Source organism: Pagrus pagrus (genome assembly GCF_965226575.1).
Source record: "Pagrus pagrus genome assembly, chromosome: 14".
Taxonomy (NCBI): domain Eukaryota; kingdom Metazoa; phylum Chordata; class Actinopteri; order Spariformes; family Sparidae; genus Pagrus; species Pagrus pagrus.
This window is the reverse complement of record NC_140198.1, coordinates 26,020,655-26,043,423: the sequence shown is the minus strand read 5'-3', so window position 1 is coordinate 26,043,423 and position 22,769 is coordinate 26,020,655. Positions and strand designations below refer to the sequence as shown.

The 22,769-nt window shown below is 38.6% G+C and overlaps 1 protein-coding gene across 2 annotated transcripts in view; it reads right to left on the bottom strand.

Moving 5' to 3' along the window:
• The window catches only part of sptbn4a (spectrin, beta, non-erythrocytic 4a), a 31,449-nt gene extending 23,593 nt beyond the window's left edge, over positions 1 to 7,856 (bottom strand). Inside the window, exons 1-2 of one of the 2 annotated variants that reach the window (XM_084374552.1) lie at positions 6,910 to 7,856; positions 6,551 to 6,705 (exon numbers count right to left, since the gene is read on the bottom strand). In XM_084374552.1, the coding sequence (XP_084230678.1) occupies positions 6,551 to 6,673 (123 nt within the window). In that variant the 5' untranslated portion in view covers positions 6,674 to 6,705; positions 6,910 to 7,856. Of the gene's footprint in view, positions 1 to 6,550 lie in introns of both variants that reach the window. The other variant, XM_084374553.1, reaches the window with a different exon arrangement.
• Positions 7,857 to 22,769: the final 14,913 nt, after the last annotated feature.

Below are 22,769 nucleotides of genomic sequence, written 5' to 3'. Positions count from 1 at the left end.
CTGTAGAGCAAACAATAAAAGTGATGTTTATGTGTTACAGAATACCTTATTTAGAAAAACAAGCACAGTTGTCGGTTTCATCATATTTAAAACATTTGCACTAACTCTAGCTCAGACATCACTGAAGTAAGGGAAAAATAAACCTCAGGTCAATTGTCTCTTGGTCATTTTTTCATTTTGCTGACAAGGTTGTTTGACATCTGGACACAAGTTACTGAGAAAACTTATAATTAGTCATTTTAGAAACTGTTCAGCTATGATCATTTCATTACCCCACTCAGGACACTCGTATCTCACATGAAACAGCTACATGGCCAATTAAGAACTAGAAAGGGTAAGATGTTTTCTTACTTCATAATGCCAGTTACCAGTAGTCTCAAAGTTAGCCAACAGAATTATAAAATCTATTAGTAGACCTGACCTCTTTAATTATGATAATTTGATGGCAATTTTGGCTGTTAAACAATAGGTTTACACACACGTATATATATATATATATATATATGTCGTACTCATACAGATCTCTCAACACAATGCTTTGTATGAGGTATTGTTATATGCTTCATCTTGGATAAATGAACTAGCCCCAGCCCTTATCAATCATTTATTTGCATTGCTACTTCATTTATTAGTAGCAAACATACTACAGGATAAAACAACGTAACATTCTTTATGATAGTCAAAATAACACCACAACCAAACTACCCTGAAATCATGTTTAACCTGATGTAAGCTGTGGGACCTTCACAAGATCCTGATGTTGCATTGTGGATGGCACATAGTTGAAATAGCAAAAAAAAAACATCAGTCAGTCCACACAACCCCATTCTTACATGTGGCTACAGTAAATGGTCCTCTGAAACTGTTGCTGCTCTGTGAGTTACAACTGCAACTCCAAAAAGAGGTGGGACAAAGTTATGGAGTGCTCCAAAAACCCGGCTGGAACGTTCCACAGGTTCATTGGTAACGATAATAGTATCATGACTGGGTCTGAGAGGGGATCTTTTAAAGGCTCATTCTTTCACAAGCAAGGGTGGGGCAAGGTTCTCTACTTTGTGAAAAAATGCATGGGTAAAGACTTTAAGAACAACATTTTTCAACACACAATTGCAAGGAATTTATGGATATCACCATCTACAATCCATAATATCATCAAAAGATGACTGAATGCCACTGCACTAAAACTGGCATTGTAGAAAAAGGATAAATACTTTCGAAAACTGTTGTCTTTAAACACAGTTTGTCGCTTCATCTATAATCTCTAACATGCGAAGGGAAAATCATATATCAACCACATCCAGAAATGCCACTGACTTCTCTGGGCCCCGAGCTCATTTCACATGAAGTGATGCAAAGTGGAAAGTGCATTTCCTCTTCTCTGAACCTGTTTCGTCCATTTTCAGCAACAAACTAAGCGGAGTGGACACTATAAAAGCAGGAGATTAGTGGAAGTAATTACTAATTAGGAACACAGCGGGCGAAAAGGGTTAAAAATAGGGAGACTCTATCGAATTGTAAGTGTTGGCAGGTATGATGTAGTTAAATGGATTCTTTTTTTTGTCTGTTTTAACGTCTGTTTTAACCATGAGTCTGCATAGGGTGTTTTATTTTGAAAATTGACTGAATGCTCTATGTGGTTCCTGTGTCTGACTTACATGTACTGCTGATCTGCTCTTTACAGCTTGATGCAGCTTCCATCAAAAATAAAGTGGCTGCATGTTTTAAGCAGAGCAGAGCAAAGAGGCGCTCCTGAAACAAGCTGCTACACGCTGGAATCACAAACATTGTTTAGAATGGCCGCAATCGACTCCAGCGGCCATAATGCAGCTGGAGAAATGGTGATGTAGCACAGTGGTAGATATGCCTCTATCCCACCTTTTGGGAAATTTTAGCTGGCATCAAATTCAGAATGAGTGTGTATTTCTAAAGAAACAATAAGTTCATCAATTTGAACATCAAATATCTTGTCACAATTTAAATGAATGCCTGTCAGAAAGGATTTAAAAATCATTGCATTCTGTTTCTATTTACAATGTCCCAACTTTTTTGTAATAGGTGTAGTATAAGCCTTGTTGTTCAGTGTTGGAATTCTGCCTGATATTATAGAATGTGTGAAGATAAACATTACTTTCATAAGAGATGAGATGAAAATAGTTAGTATTAGTTTTGAGGAAATGAAAAACTGTGAAACTAGTTCCAAGCTATGATAATGTCAAGCTTCTCTATTTCTTCACCTACTGGTTAAATATGACTGGTGATATTCTAGTTTTCTTTCTAGCAGCCAAAGCATGATATACAGAAATGTATTCCTCCATGCCATAGTTAGTCCAAACAGTGGAACATTTTCTTTTGCTTCAACCCATGTCATTTTAATTTACTCATTATTAAACAGTTATTAAGAATGATAAAACAGAGAGAGGGCTGGATGCACGATTGACTGTAGTTTGAACACAAAATTAGTTCTAGCTCCATTGTTATCCACAAACTATTAGAATGATATTAGTGAGACACACCATTGCTTTGGGTGACATATTCCTTCATTAATGTGAACATGGTAATTCCATATGCAATGTCCTGCTAACATTTTGCAACAGTATGTAATCTACTGCTGAAAAGTGTTATGAAAAAACGAAACTATACTGTTTATCGGCATAATAGGGAAACACAAAGGTGTTACTAATGATGGCCAGGACCCTGAAACTGAAGCAGCTAAATTTAAATAATCCATTTTATCATTTATACATTTGCTTCTCCTACTGTGAAAAAGGCCGACTGAGAGAGGTGGACCAACACAATCTTAGGTGTGGTCTATTGGCATGTATTATTTGATCATGGCTTTATTTACAGTAAGAAAATTACAGAATATTGCCAGCTGAACATACAATGACACTGACTCTACTGTATGTATTTAAGAGAGGCAATCATCCCTTGTTAATCTCCTTTACCAAAGTTCTACAAATCACATACAAAAGAGCAAATGAAAATAAAGAGGATAATAATATTTCAGACAGAGAATGTGGATATGAAATATAACAGCCACATCTTTCTTTATCTAAAAAACAGACAGTTATGTTAAAGTTCATTAAGCAAATGTATTGATAAGTATATAAGTGTCCTGTGTTCATTAGTCTGCCAGTGTTACTACTGTATGTGCTCCAGCGACACAGGACACAAGACCACATTTTGTCTGTGTGTTTACAGGCACTGACCCCTGAGCCCATGATAAGGCTTGGCACAAGGTCAGCTGTTAGTCCTCTCACTGTAACAGAGAAGCTCCCACAGATCCTCCACCAACAGGAGCCGGCCTGGAGCTGTGTGCCTGCTTCATGTGCTGAGTAAGTACTGAGAGAGAACAGAGGTGAGGGGCCGCGGCGGGAACCCTTCCAAAAGGACGCAGAGTTCTCCAATCATGGCAGGACGCGGCGTCATCTTTTCTCTCTGTCTCTCAGGTAACGACAGAGAGTGAGATGGGGGTAGATTAAGTGATGTTAGCAGGGCTAGGGAGACACGAGGTTCTCTGTAACCGCCTGTATGGAGCTACGTACACAGGAACTTTAGGAAAACATGCCAATCAGCAAGGGGAGAGACAATCTCTGTGGAGCAGCCATCTTCTGCACTCAGTGTCAGTCCTTTCAGTTGATTTATCTGGTATTTGGCATGAAAGGTTATACAAATGTGCTGATGATTCAGAAGTAAGGCAGTATCCTGTTTCAGTCCGTTTTCATCTCAAGTTGAGATGTCATTCTGGGAAGGACCTCTCCATGTCTCTCTGAGTAGAGTCACGTGACAGGCAGAACATTAACTGTATTCTTTTAAACTCTGGAAACATGATATATTCAAATTATATTGTACATATATATTAAAGGCAACTGGTCATGGGTTAGAAGGTGTCATGGTGGTCGAAGACACAAACCATATGACTGCACTGTCAATGGTTCAAATGATCTGGACCTTTGTTGCCTATTTCATTTTTACTGAAAAAATATAAAAACAATCATCTCTGTAGCACCACAATGCTTTATTTTAAATGTGACGCATTTCACCTCTATCAAAAATATTGCAGCTCCTGGATTTGAATATTGAGATTGGCCATATTGCGATAACGCTAATATTTAGATACATTTTGCATCTCTAAAACGAACCATGGGTTATACTGCAGTGGTAGGTCCCAGGACATTTTATTCTATTTCACTGCTGTTGAAGAAAGACTCAGTCAATCAGTTACTATAATTATTAGTTAATACAAAATAGAGGATTCCTAACATTTGAAAAGCCGAAACCACAGAATTTGTTGGCATATTGCTTGAAATATGGCCGATGATTAGTCAATCATCAAAATCAAATCAAAATCAATTGACTAATCCATAAATTGACAAATCTACACATAATAGAAACCAAAACTGAAACGTAAATGTAAAAATAGATCTGGCAAACCATATTTGGACATTAGCGTTTTATAACCTCTATTTTATACAATACATACTAGAGATACTAAACCTATTTCACATTATTCTTTAATTTCAAATAAATAAAACATTATAGTACACTACACTATTCAACAGACGATAGTCAAACAAACACAATATACTGTACTACTAAGCCATAGGGTGTAACACTGTCAAGGACACGAATGAATATGGCTGCACGAATTCAGTGACTAAACCTGGGAACTTATAAAAAACTGTCTAAGAAAAAATAAACAAATACATCTGCCAAAAGCACAAAGCTATCTGCGAACACTGATTGGCATCTAAAAGTCATCTTTAAGCTCTTTTGCATCGTGACTGAAAAAGTTGAGGTGTCTGCTGTCTTAATGGGAGGGTCTAGACTTTAACATGATAAGCCTTAAAATACATTTCACACATGGACAACCAGGATGGCTAATGAGGATTTCCTCATTAGGTAATATACAGTAGTGGGGTTTGTCTTCAAGGACCACGGTTATAATTAGTTACACTGCCATCTTATGAATATTTAATAATACTGTATATACTACAAAAAACAATGTGTAAAATCTATACAGTCTAATGAATGTCTTAATGTATTCAATAAAAAATTAATACACTTGAAATATCAACAAAACATCTCAGGATATTATCAGACACGTAAATACATTTTAGCAAGGTCAAAATCTGATAAAACTCACCGACATTGTGACTTCATTATTCAGCTTTAAATGTGTGTCTAGGAGTCACATGTAAAGTATTCAATCACACCTTTCGTCATACTGGTACAGGCAGAGGGCAGATAGAAGCCACTCATTTGTTTCCCGGTTTAAGTGAGAAAACTGAGTATTAAATAATCAAAAACATTGCTGACAAAACACACTTTGCACAATTAATTATTGTACACTGACAGATTTCACCCCGGTGCAGCGTTTGGCCACTAAAATGCTGAAAGGAAATTAGTAATCTGCTCATTAACCTGCCTTAATTTCCTAATGAGAAAATAATAATTAAAATATTTATAAAAATGGGGGGATTATAGGATTCCAGCTGCAAAAATGGTTTCTCTCTGACATTTCGCTAATGTTCAGATGATGCTTGGGGGCTGAATGCAAAAGAGCACTTCCTGGTTTAACCACTCCAGCTTTTTTTTCCTCTTTTTTTCACCCAAGATCTCATCAGTCTGAATCAATTATTATACATCACTACACATTTACAGCACATACCTAAAGTCAGCAATTCTATTTAAATTGTTGAAAAAGCGTCACACTATGACACGTAGTATTGGTTTATGCAAACTTCACTTTACTAAGTGCACTTACATCTCATATTCCCTACATGTCTTCGTCAGCAGCAGCCAGACATGTGACTGAGCTGAAAATGACATTTTTCTGATAGCAGCAATATGTTCGTGACTTAAACCGGCCAAATGCAATGTGCCATTAGCAGAAATGGAGTCTCATTGACTAATTTGCATCTCAAGAGCCCACCTGAGCTTCACTGAGGCAGAGGGCATGGAGAACATTCTGTGTGGAAGGGATGTTGCTCTGACAGTGTAGCAAAGCATGATGGGAATGCGGGGCAAAAAAGCTAGAATGTTTTTATGCTATGAACTGACCTTACATCAGCTGTGTGTTGCTAACTGATACCAGTTGTGAATAGAAGGAGATGAAGGAAAATGCAATCTCTCTGTTTTGCCTCAGCTGCTGCAAAGGTTCATGTGTCCTCTATATAATTCACTGTAACCTCCATAGCTGAGCAATGAAATTCAGATGGTCTAACTTCTGTGAAAAAAAGAGCAAAGAATCACAGGGACCATACCACCTGTGAATCTGAAAACAACACAGCCACTATAGCAATATAACCTTGAGAATGTAATTCAGGATGTCCCCAAACCAAGAGATGAAATGACAGCTGAGTGATGACATCTCTGCCACTTTCAACTATTCAATTTTACTGCCACCACACCCACGTTCATCACTGTTTCTCAGTCATGTGCTCTCTTTGGCATGGTACCCTCCCCCCGACTCACCTGCTCTGCCTATCTGACCTCCCCATCCAACCATCCCTCCCTCCATCATCATGCCCTGGTCACCTCCACTCACCTGTTCTATCTTGGCCAGCCATTCTTTATTGCGGGCCAGCTCCGCCATAAAGGCCTGGTGCTTCAGCCACTTCCTGTGTAGCTTTTGAGCCTCATCCCGCGCCGTGTCTCGGGCCATAAGCATCTTCTCTTCCACCCGCTGTCCCAATCACTCAGCTAGGGGAGACAAAAATAGCCACCATCAGGAGCCCAATGCTCGAGCCAGCCCTTCTTCCCCCCTTTCCCACAGGACGTCCTGCCTGCCTCGACGCAAGAGCCACCCGCTCTGCTCTGCAGGGGCCTGGGTACCTGTGCTGTCACCACCCACCCCAACCCCCACCAGACACCCTTTTCTGGAGAAAAAAAAATCAAGATAAGCACCTCAGCAGCAGTGGTAGCAATGGAAGCACTCAAGCCCTTCCTTTGGGTCGCCCCTGGGTCCTCATGCCCTACCGCTTCATGGGTCTTGCGGTCCTGATGCTGCAGTGCCTGCTAGCCAGTCTCAGAGAAGGCAAAACAACCAGCGAAATAGAGGAAATGCGCCAATGACAACACTGGTAAAGAATGACACACACATCCAAGATTGCTTGCAGGTTGTGGGCTATCTTCTACCTCCAAATGTCGAATACAATCCAGCCCTCAGCGGAGGTGTAGATGTAGCATAGCCACAGAAGAATCTTTGAGCCGGGGCAAACCTGACCATCCACCACTCGCCAGTCCCGGTCAATCTGTAGTCCTGTCTAATGATGCTGTAGACAGGAGGAGGAGGAAGAGTTGGAGTGGGAGGAGCAGGGTGAATGGGATGCAGAGGCAGTGCAGAGGAGGCCGGATAACATAAGCTATCGGCTCTTGAAATGCATCGTTCCCACCGCTGCAAAGATGCACACGCAGGCTGGTGTGAGATAGCACACTATTTTCTCTCCTCAGTTCCCCTTCCTCGTGTCCCCGAACAGCTCAGCCGCGGTTGGTGCATGCTGCTGCAGTCCTTGCCTCTCAGCTACGCTCCTGTGTGTGCGCGTGTGTGTGTTTGCGTGAGTGTGTGTGTGTGTGTGTGTGTGAGTGTGTGAGTGTGTGTGCAATCACAATCAGCACTGCAGTGCCGGAGCAGAGAGAGAGAGGGAGAGGGAGAGGGAGAGAGAGCGAGAAGGAGGGGAGAGATGGGGGAGGCAGCGAGAGGAGAGGGGGAGAGGAAGACAGAGAGAGGAAATGGAGAAAGGGGGAGCGCCAGAGCAAAAAAAGAAAGGGGAGAGCAAGTCAAAAGAGGGAAAAGATGGTGTTGGTGGGGGGGTAGTGAAACAGAGAAAGGAAGAGAGAGCCTGCGTCATCCCTCAGTGTCACCAGGGACATTTCTCTGCACTAGAAATGACTGCACTCGGAGCGGGAGCAGGATTTGGGAAGGAGGGGGGGAGGTGTCGTTTTAAAACAGCTGAATGAGAGGGAAGGAGGACGCATGCACACATGGTCCACAGTGCAGCTGACTGATTCGGATCACTGTTCACTCTCCCTCTTTAAGGGGACCTGCATGTGATTCTCCTGCTGCAAATATGTCATTTGGCTTCAGAGCGTGCACACACTTTATTGTGCTAATACCGCTCCCTCAGATCTGAATTATAGATAAGCAAGACAATTTTATGTTATCAAAAAATTAGTTCTGAGTTCAGCTCTAATTTTTAGTCTGTGCTTGGGCTGCAGCATCAAAAACATTTTTTATTTATATACTGTTCTTTAAAAATACCAATTTTTTATCAAATTGAATCATCATAGCAGCCAGAGCTGATTAAAGTTTTATGAGTAGAGGCTAAAGTGGAGCACTACCCTAAAACACCAAGTTTTGTTGTTCAAGCTGGTTCTGTATTTCCTTTTTATTTTTGTGTTCAGTTCAGGATTAAACAGACTGTCTGCATTTCCCTGAACAAACAATCCTACCTCTTCTATTATTAAAATCTCTAATTTAATACATGGTACGTAAACATAGCATTACACTAAACACCAAGGCATTAACCAGACCTCATGGGATCTGGATTTGAACCAATTTTATTTCTCCCATATGATCATAATTGGTTCTACAGGTAGGCCTGTATAATCCCTGCTGCCATCAATTTGAGAGTGATGGCAGCTTTTGGTTCTTTTTTAAAAGCTTAAGACATTCTACTTCAGATTTATTGAGTCTTCAAAATCAGATAATTCAGTGCTCAGACTCACATTATTACATTAACATGGTCTGGATGCAATCCAGGGACAACACATATGTGAGTAAGACAATGAGAAAAAAAATTATAGCTCTGACAAAACACAGCCAGAGATGGCATGTTATAAAGCCATATGCAAACTGAGTGTGACTTCACCCTCATCTGAAGAACTCAGATGCTCACAATCACATCTTGAAATAATGTCATATCCAAGGTGGATATACAGTAATCTATATTACACATGAACACCATGAAGAAAAAACAGTATATGCAAGCCGGTCTCAATGAGGAATTTGATGGTCAAATCCGCTGATGATATTGATGGCTCTCTGAGCAAAACAAAACTTTATAGTCATAGCAGTGGCTCTGTGAGGCTGAAGCACCTTAGCATTGTACAACAATGTAATGCTACATGCTAATGCTGAGCATGTAATATTTTCTATGTTAACCATCTTTGTTTAGATTATTTGCTTATTGTGTATTAGATTATTATTTCAATTCATCCTGTGGAGTGATGTCTGTGCAAAATTTTAACAGTTGTGAAGATCAAGCTAATGACATATGCCGGCTTTTTGTCTGTATCATGTGTAGTTGTCCCACAGATGAAAGTATCAACAGCCAAAATACCCAGTGGGAAATCACCAAATGAATAGATTCATTGACATCATATTAAATTACCTAATATTGTCTGACCTATAAGATTTCTTTACAATTTAAATATTAAGTTGTATTATGCAAAAGGTTTTTGGCTCTGCTGTTAAGACATGGAGAGATTCACTGAATGTTTAGTGATATGCAGCGTTATTTTCTCCTACCTCACAAGCACCTGACCCCTCATAAAAAAATATGGACATCAAATTCCAAAGCCGCATCCTTCAGCAACAGTTAACATACACAGCAACAGTTAACACGAGTCCGAAATGTCGAGGGGAAGCAGACCTGGGCCAGTTCAACTGACTAGCTGATCACACCAAGATGCGTTGCTAGAAACACGTTGCCAGACAAACCATTGTTCTCCTTTGGTACTGTGTGCTCCTCTCTAGCGCTGGGTTTAATGGATGCACATGAAGTTAAAACATTCTCAGCTTTTCAGTGCAAGTTGCAGAGTTGCTCTGTTTGTCATGTCACACAGGAGTGGATTAAATATTCCACACCATTTGTGAGAGGGCAGGTAGGACTATGCTTGTGTGTTTTGTGTTTATTGCTGTTTAAATGTAAGCTACGTAAGGCTATTTAAAAAATAAGTCAGGTATTTAAAAAAGGCAGAAAACGTATTGATGGAGAGTTGTTTGGTAGTCTTGTCATTCTTTAAGAAGAGATGTCTAAGGTTGAAGAAGTGGTGTTGTCTTCTGAGGTGGAAGTGTAGTTTTCTTTACTTGCCACAAGCACAATAACTGTGAGATACTGCGTTTTCTGGAGTGTGATGATGGGAAATGCAGCGCTATGTTTTTATCTTTTTGTCCAGTGTATACTTCAGCAGAAGCAAATACTGGGATATGAGCTTCATCTCTTTGCTTAACATCACTAGTAGTCACTCATATGTCCAATAATTCTTGACGCATTACTAAGCTGTCCGTCTTTTCCCACTTTACCCAAGTATAAAACAATTTTGCTTATTACACATTGAGATACAGTGTGTCATGTATTAAATAGAAACATTATTTTTAAATAAAATGTATGGGTAACTTTATGCAATTTATTGAAGGAATAACTGCAACATGGGACAATTCAAATGCCTTATTGCCTGTCCAGATAGATGTCAGTTATTCAGTACATTTTATTTTAATGAAAATGTCCGTTATGTGATGTAAATGAACAAATACAATTGTCAGGTGCTGATACATTTTTAACATTGAGACCGATTTTCCAATAAAAAGTCTAGTGTAACCAATGTCAGTACGATTCATATGAAAATATCCTGTATCCTGCTTTTGTGTTTTGCATGTAAACACCATACACTAGTTTCAGACACCCTGATATGCTAGCTGCATTACTGCAACACTGTGGCTTGTGTAAGTGATCAGGTGGAGAGGCTAAATCCAGCAGAGTGGTAAATGTAGAAGAACTCAGACAACCAGAAGCCAAACTATTCAGTTAAGGTAACTCAGTACAGTCAGTACAGAAACAAGTAACTGAGATATCAGTTAGAGGCCCAGGTCTTTGTGCTTGGATTACAGATTTTCCGATACAAAGGGCTCACATTTCTTAGGTTAATAATAGAAAGTTGACATAATTATTAATCTTAGATGCACACGTTGTTGAGAAATCAATAAATTGTGTATGTGTAATTATCACTATCATTATATCATAATTATCATATAATTGTCATAATAAATAGTTGAATAAACTTATACATGATAAAATATACAACAAAATAAGTTTGTACAAATGTAGTTTGAGATACTGTGAGCAAAAAGACAAACTCAACCTTAATATTCTGTTGAAAGACCAGGGGAGCCAGAACATATCGAATTTGCCATTTGAACACAAAAACTTATCAAACGATTAACTGTGGAATTAAATTAACTGAAAATTGTTTTTACAGCTGCTTTTCTTGAAATTTTAGTTTCATTTTCATAACAGGTTTATAATGATCAATCTTAAGTCTCCTGACAGCGTTGACAACTCAGGAAAAAGCATGAAGTGAGATTCATGTCCATGAATCAGCTGCCAATGCATGCTGGGAGTGTTCCCAACACACCTACCTCATATTACTGCAATCACATGATCATTTAAACAATCACATGAATGCCATAACTTTCCACTCTTTAATCACCTTGCCTTTATTTCAAATTAAGGGCGCACTGTTATTCAGGATAGCGTCATTCAGGATGGACTAATCACTCCTCAACCTGTGCTGGATTAGAATAAACAGGATTATTTTTGCCTAATAACAGAATGATAGCCTGAAATACTTTGGCCACATTTTGCCACACAGGGCCCAGGTTTCTAATATTACATGTAATGCCACATACTAAATATATTTAAAAAGTTAAGCTAGGACACAACGGGACACTAATGTGTATGTAAACATATATATATATCATACTTTTATAAACATTTATTGCATATAACTGGATCTATAAATACAAAGGAAAGCCACCTCACTAGCACTATGGTTGCATCTTAGGGGATTGGGTGCGTCTGTGTTGTCAGTGCTTGCTTATCTCTGTTCCTCTGTGCAATTAGAGAGTATGGTCCTCAAATCAGTAATTTTATTTATTCTACCTTTGCAAACTTCCTACAGTTGTGCCAGTGATGTTTAAAACAACCCTACAAGTACAACACTCCCACTAGCAGCCACTAGAGGCTGCAATTTCCTAGAAAAGTGCCAGACACCACAAATATATTGATGCATGTTTGTCCTGATGCACAACAGACAAAAGAAATAGGGTTATTTAAATTACATCTGTGGAAACACCAGTGCTCTCAGCAAATTTGATGACAGCAGATTATATATGTGTTGTATATGTAAGGAATTTGGGAAGTATGAGTTTCAAAATCATAAGAATTCATCCTTTTGAGAACCATATCTATCCACAGCAACTTAACTTGCCAGTGACAAAAAGTGCACTACAATACCTAACACCATTACATTCTCTTGCTCCACCCTCCTCCACAGTACACATTACACATATAAGAGACCAAGGTGAACCGCAATTGGTTCAGCTGGCACACTTGTTAGTAATTAGGGTATAAATTATTTCCCATATTTAAATATACTAATAACAACTAGATATCCATATATACATGCAGCATTTTCTATGTGTGAATAGGATACCACTGGCTGTCACTGGTCTCGTGTTTCAACCCCTGAGCTGCCTACAGGTAGACATTAATGAAGTACTTATTTTACCTTTACCTTTGCAGTTGCCCCCCATAATAAGCACCTTCACCATGTAAGGGAACAGCTTGAGTGTGTGAAGTTTTGAATTCCAGCTTTCTACAGGTCCGAATATATTGATCCTGTCTCTTTAACAGAAAACAAATGCAGCCTACTCACACCACCTACAGGGGAGAGTGAGCCTTTTCCCAACACCAGTTGGAAAAATACTGGGACAGGATTTTTCAACCTTTCTGGCTTGCCACTCCATTTTCACTTCCTCAATAGTCACACGTTTTAGAGAGTTACCTTCTCCTGTCATTAAGGACAAACAATCCAACCCTAAATCTATTACTAAACTAATCCCAAAATACAAAACCATTTCTCTGTTAAAATGTTTATTCTTACAAAGAACCAAAGCCATCATCTATGCTACTTTAAACCAGTGACATTACTGTTGCACAACAAGGTTCAACAAATCTTTTCTCTCCATACACATTGTACTATATCTGCGATCAGACCATGGAAATGCCAATGGAAGCATATCCTAATGTCAAAAGCCCACACAACATGCCTCAGATGTGCATTATAATTTATTTTGGGATAAATTCAAAAAAGTAAAATATGTTTTTGTATTGCATTTTTTGTTTACCCTCTTCTAAGTATTTTTCAATTCTTGTGCAATTCGGGATGCAAATTTTAAGCATTTCTTTCAATGATAGTTGGCTGCCTTGACAATCGATTATTGGTTAATCATTTATAATATATGAAATATATTTCACTGTTAGAAAACTATTTGTGGGCTAGATTAGAAGTCAAAAGTTGAAAATTACAAATTACTTGTGCTACTTGTTTGTTGTGGTTCAAAATGGTTCAAAAAGATTTGTCCACCAAATTATTCAGTACTTGACCGGAGCTCAGACTACAAACTGAAACACAGCTGAAGTTTCATCTCAGCTCACTATAAAGTGAACTGAGAACGTAGAATTTAGTTGCATAAAGATACTGTTTGCAAACTGAACGCTGAAGTACTACCCCATTAGGTACAGCATGTATCTTTTCAAAACAACTAATTATTAAACAAAATATATTACTTCCTACTTCAAGATTTCAAGGCATGAGAGGGAGGAAGAGGGAGAAGGGTGGGCTACTCAGCAGCTGTCCCACTTAGGGCTCCTGTTCACTGTATAGTAAGTTAATAAGTGAACTTACTCAACATGCACTGTCCCCTTGCAGTGGCTGACTGGAGCTCTAACAGTGAAGTCCCTCCCACTAAACTGAAACTCCAACTGATTAGCCAGGTTAAATGGTGGCAATGAGCATTTCTGCAAACCATATTGATATATTGAAACTTTTCATTTATGCTGCAACCCTATGTTTCTTTAGGTTGCAGCTACAGTACTACCACTAATGTTAGCAACCAGAATCAGCTGTGTATTTACTGTTTTGAACACAACCCATTCCATCTGTAAATGAATAGGCTTGTTCAAGATCAGCCAGTCGTGCAGAATCAGCAGCAGGCACCGCACACTGCGTGCCGGTTAGATTTGTGTCTGACTTGATCCCGACTTGCTCTGATGTCACGCACACGTGGGCAACAACAATCTCACGACATCAAGGCAGCTGCAGTTTGTAGAGCCAGGCACCTCAGTTGCTCTCCACCAACTGCAAACGTCTGGCTATCACTGATCTAATCGCTGATTGGTTTAGATGTTGACTCAACAATATGATGTTTTATAGAAACGTTTTATATGCTGCATTGGAGAGATTTTGATCTCATTTGTCTAATTTGAAGGTTTATTCTGTTAACAGAATACATGCTGAAGATGACGTTTAGTAGTCAGGGAGACCAAATAGCTTACATATATATTATAAACTGCACACAATATATCATAGTTGTTGTCTATGTTGACATTGGACTAATTTAATTTGGACTGTTGAAGTATTTATCAAGACAGACTCTTGGTAAGTGGGATGTGAGGATTCTTAAAGTGACATCTGTACAGATATGAAGCCCTCACACTATAAATATCTGACATAACAGTAATAAAATCATTGTCTCATATTTCTTTCCTTTGTGTTTGACTATTAATGTTTCAATTTAGAGAATTCATGTAAAATGGAGGTTGATCCAAGAACAGAAATAACAGGTTGCCTATGTTACATTTTAATGGGCTCCCTTGCCATAATTGACCACAGTTGGAGACTGCATACAAACTGACTGACTGCTAGCTGTTTTCACAGAGGTGCGATCAGACTGTCACTCTGGTCGGTCTCTTCTTATCTCCCATGTCAAACACTACATAGCCAACAGGTCATGACCTCTACATTGGTTGTCTGGTGCAGTCCTCTTCTAAGCTTTTTAAATATGCAGGGTGGGAGGAAGCAACCAGAATTTGGGTGTGTAGTAACACTTTTAAAAGAACTAGTTTGCACGACCTGTTCTCAACCATGTTGGAAATCTAAAGTATTTATAGCAGTTTTGAATGGCCACAGTTGAAGGCGGAGAGAAAGCTGGTTGTCAACGAGGAGGAGGCCCAATAATTGCTTGAATGGAAATAATAATAATAATAATAATAATAATAATAATAATAACACTCTTTATTTATAGAGCACCTTTGAAAACAGTTTACAAAGTGCTTTGACAATCAAGCAAACGCAGGAAACTCAGGAAGACAATATTACAGAACAAACACTCTACAGTCAAGCGAAACACGAGGAAGTCTAGTCTAAGGTGAGTTAATATGAGTCATTACAAGTAAACGGAATAAAAGTGATAAACAGGCAAAATCACAGAAAAGGAAGAAAGAGAGAAGAAAAATAAATAAATGTAAAAAGAGAAAAAAACAACAAAAATTAAAATTCAGTTGTAAAAGGTTGAATTCACATAAAAGCAAGTCTGTTTCAAAGCAAAGTGAGTTTTAAGAAGTGATTTAAAAGAAGTTACTCACTAGTGAGTATGATTTCCTTTTGGAATATACATCACTGATACTGATTGGACAGTATGTCATGAATGTCCTTATGTTGCAATACAACAGCTGCATTTATTATATTTATATAACTGGCCAAATGTACCCTAAGAAATACTCAACAGCCTTCATGCTCAGTAGTTGTGTGTGATCTTTCTGCCACTAGAGGGCAACCTTTCTACAAGTGCTTTCTTTTCTTGCCTTCTAAATGTGACTGATACAAACTGTAAAAAGTCTGCAGTGATCTTATATAATATATGTATATGTGTGTGTGTGTCTGTGTGTATATGTGTGTGTGTATATATATATATATATAGATATACTGTATATATACAGTACAGACCAAAAGTTTGGACACACCTTCTCATTCAATGTGTTTCCTTTCTTTTCATGACTATTGACATTGTAGATTCACACTGAAGGCATCAAAACTATGAATTAACACATGTGGAAATATGTACTTAACAAAAAAGTGTAAAACAACTGAAAATACGCCTTATATTCTAGTTTCTTCAAAGTAGCCACCTTTTGCTCTGATTACTGCTTTGCACACACTCTGCATTCTCTTGATGAGCTTCAAGAGGTAGTCACCTGAAATGGTTTTCACTTCACAGGTGTGCCCTGTCAGGTTTAATAAGTGGGATTTCTTGCCTTATAAATGGGGTTGGGACCATCAGTTGTGTTGTGCAGAAGTCAGGTGGATACACAGCTGATAGTCCTACTGAATAGACTGTTAAAATTTGTATTATGGCAAGAAAAAAGCAGCTAAGTAAAGAAAAACGAGTGGCCATCATTACTTTAAGAAATGAAGGTCAGTCAGTCCGAAAAATTGGGAAAACTTTGAAAGTGTCCCCAAGTGCAGTCGCAAAAACCATCAAGCGCTACAAAGAAACTGGCTCACATGAGGACCGCCCCAGGAAAGGAAGACCAAGAGTCACCTCTGCTGCGGAGGATAAGTTCATCCGAGTGACCAGCCTCAGAAATCGCAGGTTAACAGCAGCTCAGATTAGAGACCAGGTCAATGCCACACAGAGTTCTAGCAGCAGACACATCTCTAGAACAACTGTTAAGAGGAGACTGTGTGAATCAGGCCTTCATGGTAGAATAGCTGCTAGGAAACCACTGCTAAGGACAGGCAACAAGCAGAAGAGACTTGTTTGGGCTAAAGAACACAAGGAATGGACATTAGACCAGTGGAAATCTGTGCTTTGGTCTGATGAGTCCAAATGTGAGATCTTTGGTTCCAACCACCGTGTCTTTGTGCGACGCAGAAAAGGTGAACGGGTGGACTCTACATGCCTGGTTCCCACCGTGAAGCATGGAGGAGGAGGTGTGATGGTGTGGGGGTGCTTTGCTGGTGACACTGTTGGGGATTTATTCAAAATTGAAGGCATACTGAACCAGCATGGCTACCACAGCATCTTGCAGCGGCATGCTATTCCATCCGGTTTGCGTTTAGTTGGACCATCATTTATTTTTCAACAGGACAATGAACCCAAACACACCTCCAGGCTGTGTAAGGGCTATTTGACCAAGACGGAGAGTGATGGGGTGCTGCGCCAGATGACCTGGCCTCCACAGTCACCGGACCTGAACCCAATCGAGATGGTTTGGGGTGAGCTGGACCGCAGAGTGAAGGCAAAAGGGCCAACAAGTGCTAAGCATCTCTGGGAACTCCTTCAAGACTGTTGGAAGACCATTTCAGGTGACTACCTCTTGAAGCTCATCAAGAGAATGCCAAGAGTGTGCGAAGCAGTAATCAAAGCAAAAGGTGGCTTCTTTGAAGAACCTAGAATATAAGACATATTTTCAGTTGTTTCACACTTTTTTGTTAAGTATATAATTCCACATGTGTTAATTCATGGTTTTGATGCCTGCAGTGTGAATCTACAATTTTCATAGTCATGAAAATAAAGAAAACTCTTTGAATGAGAAGGTGTGTCCAAACTTTTGGTCTGTACTGTATATATACCACCTATATTATTCTGTGTCGACTTTACTGACTGTAAAGCACCCAAAAATATTTAAAATCAAGACAATATATTGATATTGATGGGGCCCCCAGGGAATTGGTAGAGCGTGAACAGAGGCTTAGTCCTACCTGTCGCCCCTTGCTATCCAATAAAAGCCATGGAAAATGCCATTTTTGTTTGTTTTTTGTTTTTTTAGAAAGAAAAAAAAAAAAATTCTAAAATGTATTGATGGAGAGTTGTTGTAGTCTTGTCCTTCTTTAAAAAGAGGTGTCTAAGATATAAGAAAGAAGTGGTGTTGTCTTCTGAGGTGGTAGTGTAGTTTTCTTTACTTGCCACTAGCACAATAACTGAGATTCTGCGTTTTCTGGAATGTGACGATGGGAAATGCAGCCCTATGTTTTTATCTTTTTGTCCATAGTCTGTACAACTGACAATTATTTAGGAATCATGGAGAGACGATTGTCTGCTTTGTTTCAAGTAGCATCTGCTCTCTACTTCTAGAATGAGTGCACTGTGTATACCACAGCAAAGGCAATAACTGGGATATGAGCTTCATCTCTTGCTGAACATCACTTGAAGTCACTCATATGTCCAATAATTCTTGATGCATCACTGTGCTGTCCTCCTTTTCCACTTATGAAACAATGTTGCTTATTACACAGTGAGATACAGTATGTCATGTATTAAACAGAAACATTATTTTTGTAATGTATGGGTAACTTTATGCAATTTATTGAAGGAATAACTGCAACATGGGACAATTCAAATGCTTTATTGCCTGTCCAGATAGATGTCAGTTATTCAGTACATTTTATTTTAATGAAAATATCTGTTATGTGATGTAAATGAACAAAGACAATTATCAGGTGCTGATACATTTTTAACATTGAGACAGTTTTCCCTTGCTGTTATTATTCCTCCTCGTCCTCCACAATTAAAACTGAGTTCAATTTTGTCATTTTTTTTGTGGTTAAAAACAACATTGTGTTTTTTTTATGTGTTGGTTTAGGGAAATATAGGAAATGCTTTTTTTGTCTCAGTCACCAGGAGGGTGTGTCTGTGTTTGAGAGCAGGCGGCAGATTGCCAAAGTGCTGGGTCACCACAGTCATGGGCAGACAGCTTGTTGTTCGGGTATTTGACAGAGGTGACATTTGTATATGTTCACATCATGAAGCCAAAAATATAAAATAGATAGTTTTCACTTTTGGTCAATGAGCACATTGTTGGACAAAACAAGAGCTGTGGGTTTTGTCCCTGATAACTTACGTTGAATGTGCATTAAAGGGATAATTAAATGGCCAGTATGAAAAGGAACAGTGTTACATATTACATATTACTAGTTACCTTCATTTTAAAGTAATATATTACGTTACAAGTCATTGTCTGCGCAGGGTAATAAATTACTTATTATTTTCAACAAAATGTCCAAATAACCTATATAGAACAATTAAATAGCCTGGATCTTTTTAAATAAACAAATGGCCTTGGACACAGTGATGAGCATGTCTGGTAGTGCATGATGCTGAAAATTTAAGAAGACACAGTATTAAACTCATGCTATTGTTTTAAATGGGCAATCAGTGTTGGGCTATATTCGGCAATGCTGCTGTTTAGGCAGTTTGTATCGTTAACAAGCTAATAACTATCGTGGCGGCATAAACCGATCTGATTATGGCAACGCTATCTTACCTTATCATTGTTTTTTGACAGGGATTTTGCTGACAAGCTTTCTAAAAGCTGGTGGTTGTAATGTTGACAGAGGCTGCATACCTTCAACAACATACTCTGCCACAAGCCTCCTCACTTCTCGGGGTTCAAGCCATTCAATCTGAGCAGATTGAGATCCAGAGAAATCTATTTTTGTTGCTTAACATTAAGCTTGCTCGTGCTCTCATCCTCTGCTTTTCTCTTCTGCTTGCTAATGTTGCCTCTCTCAGGTAGTTTAATATTTGGGTGAACCCTCTCCAGGTGTTTCTTCAGGGTACTTGTGCTATGTCTCGCTGTAGAGATTTGGCTTCCCTCCCTGACATAGTTTACACTTGACTATTATGTTCTTGTCCTTTTCTTTTATAAACTCAAAATAATAGTATGCACATCTCGCAAACGTAGAGCCTGACTCTGCAGCCATCTCAGCCATGCCAGTGTGCAACCAACGTCGAATTTCGCAACAGGAATTACTGGGTGATTTTTTTTTTTCTGGTGATGGAAGGTCGCAGTCATGCGCAGTGTGGATGGATTCTTAAAAAAACAACAATACACACTTAATTTCAGTCAGTAATGCATATTGTAACACATTACGTGACATAACTGTAGTAATACATTACTGAAATATTATCAGTAATGCGCTATATTACTCTGTTACCGCTAAAAGAAATATATTACTGTAACGCGTTGCTTTTGTAATGTGTTAAAAAAGGAAAAAGGAATGATTACAGCAAGCAAAATGTCCATATGGACACTGATTATTGTTTCAAACAGACTTGAAAAATGGTGTATCTATCCTGTCACAGCACTAACTGTGGTGAACTACTGCTGGTTGAATTGTTCTAAATAACTTGGTCCTTAAGATTAAAGAGAATATTTAATTTAAGATATCCCTCTAGGCTTGATTTGATGGAATGAGGTCAAAGTCAAATTTGACAGAGCAAATCTATTCTAATTACATCTTTAGACTTGTAGCACAGAAAGCATCTCTTTCCATTGAGAGAGAGGTTAAGGGCCAGAGGCAAGACAAGGTTATGACCTCCGCAGGACTGACCCCGAGAGCAAAGCTACAATTATCAATGACCACATAATGACCAAAGTTAGATGGTAACTTTCGTTTGTTCTTAAACAAATATGCTCATTTTCAACCAGCAAGCTCTCATGTATTATTTTAGAATTTTAGGTAATCCATTCTGCCTATCACTTATTGATTCAACCAAACCACTGAGTCAGTCAACCTGTATCCCTGGGCACAGACATTTCGGACATTCATTTAGGAGAGTGTTGTAAACGTATTAGACTCATTTAAGCATAGTATTGCTGTGATGCTTTGTTACCACTTCTCCGGTCAGAGGGAATCACTTTAAGTGCTGTGGGTTGTGTGGGAACTAGCCTACAGACAGATAACCTTGACCACATGTTCCAACACTCCAAATGGACCCTGTAATGATAACCCAGTGTAATGACTGACTGCTCTTTGGAAGGAATGCACCACGAACATACACCACTGCCTTTTTGTGTGTTTCTTTCCTTTTTTTGTTTCTATACACATTTTTTTGTCATGTGAAGAAGGCTGCAGAAAATTGGTTACATTAACCTTAGCATGGACATGGCATGGCATGAAATATGGTTTAAGGGGAGACACTGCAGGTCAATAAGGTAAAGTTTTAACTAACACATATCACCATGAAACTTCCCCAGTTGATGACCTACATTAAGACACTTTTCATAAAATCGTATTACCTCTGCTGAGGATGATACAGTATGTTTTCACTGCGTCTGTTTGTTTGTTTGTTGGTTTGTCAGCAGGATTACACTAAAACTACTACAACAGATTTCTATGAAGCTTGGATTGGACATGAGTCTCAGCCCAGAATAGACCACATTTAACTTTGGTGTGGATCCATGAATGGTTTCACATGTTCTTTAACACTGCAAATTAGGGCTCCTTTTTTTTTTTAACCATTTTAATTATTTCAGGGAATAATGCATGGATCATCATGAAAAAAATCAGGTGGATTTTGGTGGCTGGCATGAGTGAGTGTGAAAGGGGACTGTTGGGCCTTGGTGAAGTTTTGTACTCTACTCAGCGCCATTCAAGTTAAAAATACACTAATTTGCATTCATTTCAAGAACAGAAATCAGAACATTGGATAAAGCCAGGTTCAACATTCTTGTCTCATTTTATTGGTATGTTAGAGTCAAAGCTTTTACAGAGGGAATTTTGGATATCTATTTGTATCACTTCATAAATAAGAAAATACCATAAAAATCAATTTGCATCATGTTTAAAGGAATTTTGTCTAATATATAGATCAGATTATGAATGATAAATGAACAACAAAAAAGGTCAACAGGGTAAAACATTTTACAGATAGGTATCAACATGACATTTTCCCAGTTAATTACTTGTACTAGGGGGTACTGTAATTAACTTTCCTAATATTTTATGTTTAGACATACAAATGGGCCAATCTAATAAAATATTCACTATTTTGCACAGATTTCCAGAACATAAATCTAAAATAAACACCTAAATATTTATTTTGGATGCTCTTTTTCCACTAGTCTGAAAGACGACATGTTATGCAAGCTAAATAGCCCAAAATCTCAAAATTGACTAATGTATGAAAACATTGCATTTTCAGCTGTGAACAGCTTGTCTGTCCACTGTAATAAATACATTTCCATATCCAGTTCATATGAACCTGCTGTAAATACTATCCTGTAAAAACAAGTGATTCATATCATGATTCAGGTATTTAGGGCAGAGGAGGAAGTATACTGACATTCCTATGTGCAGGAAACTGTTAGACATGTCATGACATCAGTACTGACAGATTTGCATGGTTTTGTTACAAGGTATAAATCACCAAGAAGGGAGGTTACAGTAATGTTCTGCTTATGGCTAAATTAGAGACTGCAGGATTTTTAGTGACCCAAACATGAAGTGTGCTGTTTTTTCTCTACATGGCAACCAGCTAGACTTTACGGCCTGACTGAAACATACGATGTCTCCGTGATCAATTGGTTACTATTACTATAAAGGCAGGATTAACATTCAACAGGCATGTGGACTTGAAACTAAATCAAATATTTACATGATGACAAATATGAATTGAATGATTAAAAATAATAAAGAGGTCACTGAATTAATCAGTGAGATGTTCAGCTGTGTCTTCCTCCAGCTAAATGTATCCTGGTATGATTAACTGCTTGATAAAAAAGGATGACAACATTTATTGGCCTTGATCACAACATCCATTTCTTTATAAGTAACCACCTATTTTACTAGTTTCTTCCCCCATAAATCACAACACTTTCAAGTTCTGAGTGGTAAGCCACTGGAAACATCTCTAAGGTTTCAGAATCAACTCCAACACACCTCTATGATTAATAGCCAACTCAATGACAGATATTCTGTGAATAACACTTTCAATGTCGAGCTGTGCGTGCTGAAATACCCGGGGCATTGTTTCAACCCGACAACTGAGATTTTATAGCTGGCGTGCACACTGAAAGGGATTACAGCAGCCAGCTACACGTAATTGCCAGTAATTTCAGACAGAATGATTCACATTC